Source organism: Polyodon spathula, chromosome 17 (genome assembly GCF_017654505.1).
Source record: "Polyodon spathula isolate WHYD16114869_AA chromosome 17, ASM1765450v1, whole genome shotgun sequence".
In the NCBI taxonomy this organism is placed as follows: domain Eukaryota; kingdom Metazoa; phylum Chordata; class Actinopteri; order Acipenseriformes; family Polyodontidae; genus Polyodon; species Polyodon spathula.
In genome coordinates, this window is record NC_054550.1 from 583,356 (window position 1) to 594,651 (window position 11,296).

Genomic DNA, 11,296 nt, shown 5'->3' on the forward strand with positions numbered 1-11,296 from the left:
TTTGGAATGTTTAAAGCCTGAAACATTAATGACTTGAGATTTAGGGAGAATAAAATGTATGGTACACACATTTTGCAAGTGTTGATTTCTAAAGTCACCGCTAACAGCAAGAAGTTCGGTGTTTATCTGCACTCTCATCAGCCTTGTGGCACTAAAAAAAAGCGTGTATATATAAATAAAACCCAATGATCAGAAAAGCACTTCTACTTAATTTCCATCTGCCATTGGGACAGAGTTGAAAGCGATTTAAATTTAAATCAGCCCTGTTGTTTTCCACTGTCAGCTGTCTGAGATCAAGCCCTTTTGAATTGGGACAGCAGCCCCAGTTTGATCAAACACATTTAGCTTTACAGCCTGGTTTCACCAGGCAGCTGGAAACGTAGCATTTCTTACAAAGCCACACCTGCTGATGGGAAGAAAACCAGATCGATGTGCTTTTTCACTACCAAATTTAAATAGTTAATACCAGCGAGCGCAATACACATCGCCTTTGATTTTGTTCAGAGGTAAATCAGAAGCAGAGTGTTTTAGAGAAACAAAGATTTAAAAAGATGAACAGCAGGACTTCACACATTGGAAAACACTGTAATCAATAAACTGTTAAGTCTCAACTTACAACAGATCATGCAGTTACAAACATGGACACAGTACTAAGGAATAAAGGCGAGCAGAAGGTGTTATCACAAGCATTATGTTGACATTAATAAAATGTTTAATAAATAAGCACACCCAGAAAAAAAGCAAAATTGTGAAAATGTAGCACTTTATAAGAAAAAAATTAGAATACATTTTGTGTGCATGTCAACGCTGTTGTGGATTAATGCTGAACAGTGTTTTCTGATAAAGTTTTCTACACGTTATAGAAGTGCCTATATAGAACATCTTCATGAAATAGCTAATACGAGTTACACGTGAAGCAGTAACACATGAAAACCATTCACTAACATTTCACTGTCAAAGAAAAAAAACACAAAAAAAACTTTAAAAAAAAAGACAATTTAAATACACCTACGAAATCCTTTTACACATGCAACCCTGAAATACTGTACAAAGCATAATTATTAAAAACACAATCCTAACAAATGAGGTTGTGCCGAAGTGTGTAAAACCATCAAAATATTTGACACCAACTGCAGAAAATTAGGTTGGCAATAACTAAATATTGGACATAAAAATGTTTAATTATAAAATGGAAGCCACTGGTTTTTTGACAGGCACCAGCACTGCTATTACAATACTAGTTAAACATCCACTACATTTGTTCTGTAAATACCTCTGCTGTACTTGTACACTTTGTTCAATAATCGGCAATAATGAAAAAAGTGGGTAAAGTCCAGAAACCAAAAACGGCAAATGGCAAAAATGCCTGACCAACAAGAGAGACTCTGGCAATGCAGGACATACTCATTCTCTGCATGTACTTATGGAGGCACAATGGAAGCAGCGGAAAATGACCTTGTATAGAATTCACAGCCAAAGTTCTACAACTTGGAAGCACTCAAGACACAAATATACAAGTTAGGCAAAACCCTGTCGCTGGTGCAAACAGGCAACAAGGTAGCACGCCCCTGAAAAAGTGAGGTAAAACACACTCAATTCGACTTTCAATATTGGTGCAGGTATTTCAGTCACTGTTCAAGCAAAACGCTTAGTTTAAAAAGCACCAGTGGCTTCATTCATTTCTTTCAATTTCTGATACAAGTTTCTGGCAAGAAAATGACTGCCTATTCCGCAGCAATTCTGATCACAACTCGTCATGGTTTTTGGTGAGGTCTTCTCCATAATTAGTTGCCTGGCTTCCAACAAACATGTTCCAGTTTTCCAAGACTTCTTCTTTGGTCAATAGTTGATCCTGAAATTAAAATTAAGAAAATTACTAAAACGAATTGTAGATTTAACTTCCCCTGCAGCTAGTAAACAAATAGGGAATAGGGTAGTGCCTCCTTTGGATGCTGGCAAAAACTGAATACTTCGTGTCAGGGCTCCTGACCAAATCCCTTGGCGCACATTCTGCAACCCTACTCTGTATTAAAGCCAACATCTGCCTACAGCTATGGCAGAAAGTTCTGCATCACCCTCTAGAATTAACTAATTTTGCTAAATAGAGTCGAATGAAGTTTGCCGAATAGTGTTATGTTAATATAGAGCTTTGGAGTTTTTCATACACTTAAAGAAAAACTGAAATTGAAAAATGTTAATTTTGAAATCCAACATGAACTGTTGTACTACTATTGTGACTTCTGCAAAGCCAAACTTTTGGCTGCAGCTGTAGTTTACACTTTCTTCAGAACGCATGTACATTTCAGTAATGCCTAGTTGTGTTTGTGCTGTGTTTTTTTTATTATTATTAGTTTGTTACAGTAGAAACAAAGATCCCCCTCTAATAGAAACGCAGTACCTTGTTCAAGTCTGATTCATAGACCAGATGTCTGGCTTCAGCCTGTGCATGATCATAGTCCTGAGGAAGGATCCAGTGCCGAATTTCCTCTTTGTCCATCTTTCCATCCTTATTGGTGTCCCGGAAGTCTGCAAACTGCTCTCTTTCGGTTTTCACCCAGTCTGGTTCCGGTCCTTCTACTTCATGAGCAAACATATCGGCTGCAATGAAAACAGTAACTTACTAGTCTAGAGCACACAGGTGTATTCTTGTATATATAAAAAAAAGGACAGTAAATTTGTCTGTTTTAGGTCAGTAAATTCCACCCACTTGGAAACAATACAACAATTTGATTTGGGTTCTAGACTTTTAGTTCTATTTGGCATTTTACCAAGATTCTGATTCTTTTTTCTTGTGAAACTGTACTCCAATTACTGCAGTAACCAGAAGTTTGAGTGGTCATACAAATTAACCACTCTATCTGAACTTTGAAAGTGTAAAGATTAGCTTTCCAGGAATGTTAGATTAGTGGTAAAAATAAAAATAGATATACTAAAAAAAAAAAAAAAAAAAAAAGAGCTACATATAATAGCTGACAGCTAAAATAATAATAATAATAATAATAATAATAATAATAATACAGCCACTAATACCTAAAAGAAAAACAAAGAACACCATTGCTACATTAATTTATATGTGCCAGCCCCCTATTTAGTAAAAGCACATGTATTTTTAACTATTTACCAGGGTTGAGTGCAGAGTGCATGCAGACTTTCTGCATGGGCATTTAATTCATTCAAACACTCCACTGTGTTATTTTTAACACGCCAACGTGTTCAATCAATCCAAACTCAAGAAGAACAGGCAGTGCCACTGAACACAATGGGGCCTGACCCCTCCAGGGTTCACTTGAGAAGAATTGTCAACATCACACAGCACTAGCAGAACACTCACCATGCCAGCGTTTCAAGCTAGAAGACAACACTGCTCACAGTAGAACAAATGCTGACAACTACTGTACCTAGTAATTACATGAAGGTAATTTCACTGAATGGACTTTAATTGCAGTGGAAATTGTACTTCCTTATTGTATTACCCGTACAAGAAAAGCATTCAAATTGGAGGTCTAAACAGAAACTATAAAAAAATAAAAAAAAGACAACCTGTCATTTTTTTTTTAGCACAGTGCTACTATGGGCCAGTAATATGCAATTCTTAATCACTGACCTGTATTAAGCAATTAATTGTATATCTGTGCATGAAGATAATTCTAATTAGCTACTGGCAATGGTCTAACCAGCACGATTCTGCAAGGTAGGAACACAGGAATACATAGTATCTCTATCTAGAAATACAATTCTCAGACAGACAGAAACTATGTCAGTACTTTCAGGCCATGATGTATGGTTTATCTTATCCAAAGATTTATAAAACATAATAACTCTGTAATAGAATACTATAACTGCACTATTTTGAATGATGTAGTTATCAGGCTGCCACTAAAGGCAATTCAAGAATACTGAAAACTGGACAGATCTTTTGAGTAGAATCTGTGTCATAATTAATTCAAGACCTGTAATTGAATAAATGTCTCTGTTGCACAAAAAGTTACTGATGACATAATTTCAAAAGAATACTTAACAGTTTAACGTGTGCACATCTTTGGCTACAGAAGGGGAAAACACCTGCATTAAGAATGAAACTAGGACTGACAAAGATATCTAGGAGCTGCTTGTATTCATTTCTGATAGAGTAACCACACTGGTACAGTATACAATGCATTAGGAAACTGTTTTCATCTGACTAAACGTTTTGATTTAGTACAAATTATCTAGTTCCAGAATCAGAGCTAGTTATGGAATCACCGTCTTGTAAATATTTCAAGTTACCTGAATCTTGAGACGGCTTGTGTGATCTTTTCTGACCTAGGTTTACTCTGTCTTCTCTGTGAAGTTCCTTGGTTCTATACTTGCCTGCTGCACCATGCTCAGTTTAGTGAGTTTTGATGCAACGTTTGGGATTTTGCACCTTGTTTGATGATTTTTATATCTACTGGCAACTTTGGCATCTGTAAAGATTTTGCAAGACATCAAATGTGCTTACATGTCAGAAATATTCTCACACGGTATACTAAAATCTATACAACTACAGTAACCCTTTGTTAACAAACTGCATCACTTCTTACTAATAAAATTCTAGTCTGAATTAGGGGGTGTAACAATTCACTGTGTACTGATGAATTGAATTACTTTCTTTACATTGTGACATTAGTGCATCGTGACTCCCCAAGCCGTAGAATCACACAGGATATTCTGAACTACAACATGAAAGAACACGAAACCCTGCTTGCTGTGCCCAAACACCCAACTGTGGAACTAATCTGGCTTGACATTTTCTTCTTCTACTCTTGACAGTACAAGGCGACCTTAATATTCCCCCAATCATACTGAAATATGAAACGGCGAATGACTGAAGGGTGCCATGCAGTAACGTACAGTACATGCACAATCCACGTTCAACATCGTCTCACCATGAATGAAACGAGGAAGCATTGTATATATTCCTTTTGCAACATTCACAGAAACCAGATGTTTTCTGAATGGTCAATTAAGTTGGAAGGGTATCATTTTAAGTTAAATACAAAACTCAAAGCAAAAAACAGTGAGTGACAGGAGACATGAGGATACACGCTTGTTTGCAGAGAAATCAAGTTGGGTTCACCTACATTTTTGTAATTAAAATGCAAAAAACATACCAATGTACTCATCTTCATCCACATGACCATCACCATTCTTATCTATGTCTTCCAGGGTTTCCTAAAAACAAAAAAAAATCACAAAAAAAAAAAAAGATATAATTGAGCTGTAAAACACCCAAAGTCAAATGAAGTCTGTCTATGTGCAACATGGCATTGTGTATACTTCTGTAATAAAGAACTGTTACAGTAGCAGTTGTGCAAGTGACAGTATCTGCAAGCATGTCTCTGTTGCCTGATGACTTTTTAAATTTGAAATATTACCTCTACGTTCAACTTTATAATTCTTTTTTTTTTTTTTTTGAGCAGTATGATCTGATCATCCGAGTGGGCCAATGTTCTGAACAATGCAAATTTTATAAAACTAGAAAAGAAAAAAAAATAAACATTTTATTTGAACTGTTTCTACTTAAACCCAAGTTGTTTCCTGCTAGTTTTAGAACTGGTGCATAACTTAAAAACTGGAATGCTACCTACAAGAACAACAATGTCTTTCATGTGATCAAACTCCTCTGGGTGCAGGAAGGCAGTGAATTCTTCCCGGCTGGCTGCCGCGTCCCCGTCGAGGTCAGCAGTTTTGAATCTTCTTTCATCACGGGGGAGCATCTTTTTGAAACTGAACTGGTCTGTCGCATCCTGGAACTCTTCCGGGTTAGCTGAAAAGTCATTAGCATAAATTACAATATTTCAATAAGCAGCAGGGGAGGCAATATACTGCATCTGGCTTTCATCTGCATCAGAAACATGCTGTGGAATCTCAGACAAGGAGAGCAATAAGATTCCTACTGCATAGCAGCTTCACCCATTCCAGGTTTTACTATGAGCTTGATTAGCCAAAGCATGTATTTAACAAGCTCAGGTGTATCTTATCCAGCTCCTAGTAAAACCAGGAATGGATCACACTGCTATGCAATGGAAGTCTTGTTTCCATCACTGCAAGATACAGTTTGGTTAGAAAACTACTGTGACTGGGCTGTCTGGACTTCACATTTGAGGGATTATTTTGCTTAAACTCTGCAGGACAAAAGAAAACGTGCATGCATGGACATTATATTACAGGGGATGTCAGACTGCAACTCCTGATCAGTTTATGTGAGGGAAGAGAAGATTGATGAGGGAAGACAGTGGCTGCAGAGGGCTGTGGCATACAGTATTAAAGGCATTAATCAATATACATTAACACTAAATGCAAGTTGTTGCAACTTGGTCTTACCAAGGTAATAACCATAGGTGGCTTTTTTGTATTCATCCCAAGAAATCTTGTTGTCTTTGTTTAAATCATAGTCCGTCCAAACTTTAGCAACATTTTCATAAATGTAGCGCTTCTGTACTCTGTTAATCCAGCTCTTCAGCTCATCTGTAGTAACATATCCATCTTTATCGCCATCAATCCTATCAAAAATTTTCCTGAAAACAAAAGAAGAAACAAGTCAGACTGCACGATCTGATTTTGGAAACCCAATTCTAGGATCAAGTGTTACCATTCAAATAAATTTATACTGAATCCAAATTGTGCGCACTCCAATTGTGAAACACAATTGCTTGTGTCTTGTAAAATAAATCAATAAATAACATTATTTTCTAAAACAAAAGGTTTACATACCCACCACCCCACACCCTCCAGAAACAAATCTTCCCAAGTCATTACCAGATCTTCTGCCACGTTGTTGTATTTAGAAGACACTCCCACTTTCATTCAACTAGAACTGCAGATCAGACACCCTTCACCATACAGTAGCAGGATATAACGTGTGACATAGGTGATGAATGTGGGGGGAGTCATCGGATTTTGCATTGGGGTTAATTAAGAATAAAAATATATATAGAATTTCTCGTTTGGGTCGTTTCTTGAGCTTTGATAATGACTGAACCTGACATTACATCCGAGCTGCTATTCCTACCTACAACATCTAATGTCATCTACAGGTAATTCAGGAACAGCTGTTCAATTGCTGGCAACATGTCTTTTTTCGGTAAACACCTTGATTTCAACTGAAGCCAATTATACTGTGTAGGAACTTTCCTTAAAACTGTACGCCTCAAACGAGCGTCCTTCTGCTAAACAGAGTGACACGACCCAAGTATCTTCATACATTTGAGCAATCCCAATAATGTTGAAAGCTAAAAAAAAAAAAAGATTATATTTTGTTATCATATGTTATGTAAAACATTTTTAAAAACGAACTGCCACATATCGTTATGAACTCCAGCGCATATGCATTGGTGTTGGTGGGTGTACACTTCTGAAAAACGCACGTCTGTCAAATACGAATTGAACTCGCCACATCATGACCATCCCGCACTCCCCAGTGTTATTATGCGTTAGTCAAATCTGCCTTACCCAAGTCTCTCCTTGCTTTCTTCTGCAGTTAACTGGTCGAAAGTCGTGGCCTCTTCCTTTCCTAAGAAGGCCTCGTGGTCGTATCGGTAGCTTTGGTTGTCTTCATGAGGATCTTTGCTCAATTCTGGGTCGAGATGAACCCGTTCGTTTTTGTACGTCGGTTTGCTAAAAACCTCCACCACGCAGAACAGCAGCAAACACGATAACCCGTAGACTTCCATCGCTACTTTAAAGTAACCAATAACCAGGTCTGCAAAATAGTTCAAAAGTTACCAAGAAAAGATAACGAAATGGCGTTCTAACACGTCTCTCTCACACACACCGACTAAAAAGAACTGCGCCAGAGACAACTGCTTTAAAGCAAAAGCACTGTTTATAATTTCTACTCCCATATATTGATTTGCTATGCCACACAGAACATCACCTGGGTGTATGTTTACACATACCGGTACACCTCCCAGCTTCCGCAGAACATGACAACCCCCCTCCCACCACTCATGTACGGTTTAACATAACACTCGTTCCCCGTGCTTTGATGTTACAGCGTTTTCTATTGGTCGCCGGGATGCCTGTAACGTGAGAGGAGTGGAAGCGCCACGTTGCAAGTGGACTCGCCAGTGATTGAGTGAAGCAGCTGGGTCTGTGAGATTCTTCATGCTGTGAGAGGTGCTATTAGTCCTAGGCTGCACATATTTTTATATATTATAAAGCCTATAAAATATGTGCCTACTCAATGTGTATATATATATATATATATATATATATATATATATATATATATATATATATATATATATACACACAAATACTAAATAGCATGGGTCTTCTAGATAAAATCCAGAGTAATTTTCAGTAGAAAATTTGAGTCATTTTTGTCTTTCAAAAATTTAATTTAGTATCATTATTAAATCATTGTGGACCTTATGATATCTCCCATCACCTCTGTGGACCTTTGCAGTGGATCAGTAGTAGGGATGAATCTGCAAAGCCACACAACATTCGACACATTGTCACATATTTGCTCCCATAGGGACAGGCCAAAGGAGTATCGGGTTAATTGTCTAAAATAAAAAAAAGTTTGAAAGTGGAAACAGCAAACCTAGAGGGTTGCAAGGTTAGAAAAAATCTGTAACACTTTTTCTTAATATATGCATTTTAATGCAGAGCCTGTCCTGTCCTGCTTCACAAATATCAATACAGAGACCACCGCCAAGGTCCAGTTTATTTTTTGGAACTACTGTGAATTTTGATCCTGCTACTTGACGACCATGTCATTAAAGCCATTTAATGAAAAATGATGTTTTCACTGTATTTTCATGGGCAAAGAAACACTACACTTGGCTTTAGACTGGTAAGCCTACAACATCCATTATGCTGATTTAGAAATATGATTGTTGTTAATGTTTTTAATCATTTTTACTCATATAGAACCCGATTGGTTTCCAGATATCCTCTTTTATTAATTTTCTCATTAGATGGTCTTTCTGAAATGGCTTTTCCCCAAAATTGCCTCCCTTTCTCACATAAGACATATTCAGAAGGGCTAATATACACCACAGTCCAGTTCTTATTATGTCAGATTTAAAAAAAAAAAAAAAAAAAAAGAATCAGACAAGACTTCTGTAGCAAAGCCCTATATAGAGATCAAACGCCACTGGCCACAATTCCATTAAACAGGTTATGATCACCACATAAAATCTAATCATGTATATGAAATTAAAATGCACGTGTCACGTGTTAAGAAGAAAATAAATTATTACCCTCCAGCCTTGATATGGGAATACTACCATGCTTAGATTGTACAGCATTATTCCCATTAGTCAGAATTGTACTACTTTGTACTGTATAAATATTTTTATTCTATTACCAGTAGTAAAAACTCCTGAATTAATCACACCTTAGCCTGCCTGTCTGTTTGTACAATATTCCAATTACTTACATAACCACAGGTGGAATTGTGAACAGTGAAATCTGCATTAGTTGGACTCCAAAGGGATTCATATTTGTCACTGCAATGAGTGTAACAATCATGTTTTTCAAAAACAGTTGTGATCCAAACATCACTGAGTTTCTCCATTAGCTCCCCAGTACCACATACTGTAGGACTACACTTGTATCTAGGATATATGTTCTGTATATAGGGTTGAAATTGGGCATAAGTCAAATACAATCATCACCACAGCCCTATGACAGAGGAAAAGTGTGCTTTGTTATGTGGTAAATTCAATGACCCCGGTACACGGACATTAGTTTCTTTTTCAAACAGGCACTCAGTTTCAGAGTTTCAACCTACGTTAGTCCCTAACCTATATTATTTGTCATATTAGAATTTTCTTGGCAGTGGCTCTGTTGTTTACTACCTTATGGAAAATAATTTAGGCGCTAACTGCTGTCATCTGCTGTGATCCAACCAATAGAGAAAGAAGAAGGCATTGCATAATGCAACTTCATAAGTGAAGCTCAGCTGCTTGCAGGCAATCCACACCTGCATGAGAAGTAACCACCACCCAAGTGAATCTCACGTATAGGTGAGAACAACAACTATGTATACCATCTTTACCTTTCAATTCTTGAGATGTTATTAACAGGACTCATAATAAAGTAAAAGGAATTACTTTTACTATTTTAAAAATTGCAATGCTCAGCACACTGAGTCTCTTTATAGTGTTAATATTTCTAAAGCATATAAGAACATTGTTTGAAATGTGATTGCTTTTAAATATATGATTTATAATGATGCAAAGAAAATTGATTTTGCCCTCATATAATATCACAAGCCTACTTAGCATATGTTGTAAGATATAGAGACATAAGCCCTTTAAATCTTTTTTAACATGATAGGCACCCAAACCTCTTTTTTTTTGCATATCGTGTGCTAGATTTTATGATTATAAAAACATGCCTGGAGCAACTTGCCTTTTATTACATTTTTTAAAATGAATTGTAAATGTATTTAAATAAGGTTTAGACTGTCATTTTACATTAGTGTGTAGTAGAATTTGTTAAGAAAATAAATTCATAATATATTTTAATACATTTTTTTGTGTACAACATACTGTATAATAATTAATACATCATAGCTTGTCAGGTTTTTATTATTATTATTATTATTATTATTATTATTATTATTATTATTATTATTATTATTATTATTTAGCTCATTCTCACCTGCCGTCAAACAGTCAAGTGATATGACAAAGTACGGCTAGTCACTTCAGTGAAAGACATTGTTTCAAAAGTAGAGTGAGGAATGTGAGGACAGGAATAACATTTTAGAATCAGAACATGTTATTAAGAGTATGACAAGGGACAATGCCGTCAGTGGCATTACTTAGCATGCATTTAGATATAATTGTGGTTTACAACATGAATATTTAGGAGGTGGAAATTGCTACAGCAATATATGGGTAATTTGATTATGAAAACTTATGGTGGGAGGTATAAAATTTGCTGCTGCCCCTAGCTGTCCAGCTGAGCGTGAGGACATGTGTTTGGAAGGCACACAATGCAGCAAAATGTTTACAGCATTATACACTGTCCTGTTCACGGATTAGAAAAATGGCTTGTGGTGATCATATGGTGCATGGTTGATTGCTATGGAAGGTGCAGTCTACCAAAAATACGTCGGCAAAGCGTCACCCACCACGCTGAATAGCAAAGCCCAATGCATAACTTTCCACATACCCTATCAGACAGGAGACCATTTGAAAAAGCCAGGTAGGACTTTTTCATGACACATCAGAGCCACTGTTCTTGTAATTGCACTGTATATTAAAGTGAAGTCAAATCCTCCCTTTCTGCATGCCACTGTTGCCAGGAATCA

At 36.7% G+C, this 11,296-nt stretch overlaps 1 protein-coding gene across 1 annotated transcript; it reads right to left on the minus strand.

Moving 5' to 3' along the window:
• Window positions 1-746: 746 nt before the first annotated feature.
• On the minus strand, window positions 747-7,963 carry LOC121330324 (reticulocalbin-1-like). Its single transcript, XM_041276763.1, has 6 exons — window positions 7,474-7,963; window positions 6,346-6,539; window positions 5,610-5,788; window positions 5,133-5,193; window positions 2,399-2,598; window positions 747-1,852 (listed from the first exon to the last, which is right to left on the minus strand). Exons 1-6 carry the CDS (start codon window positions 7,692-7,694, stop codon window positions 1,745-1,747), a joined length of 963 nt encoding a protein of 320 aa, XP_041132697.1. The 5' UTR covers window positions 7,695-7,963; the 3' UTR covers window positions 747-1,744.
• Window positions 7,964-11,296: the final 3,333 nt, after the last annotated feature.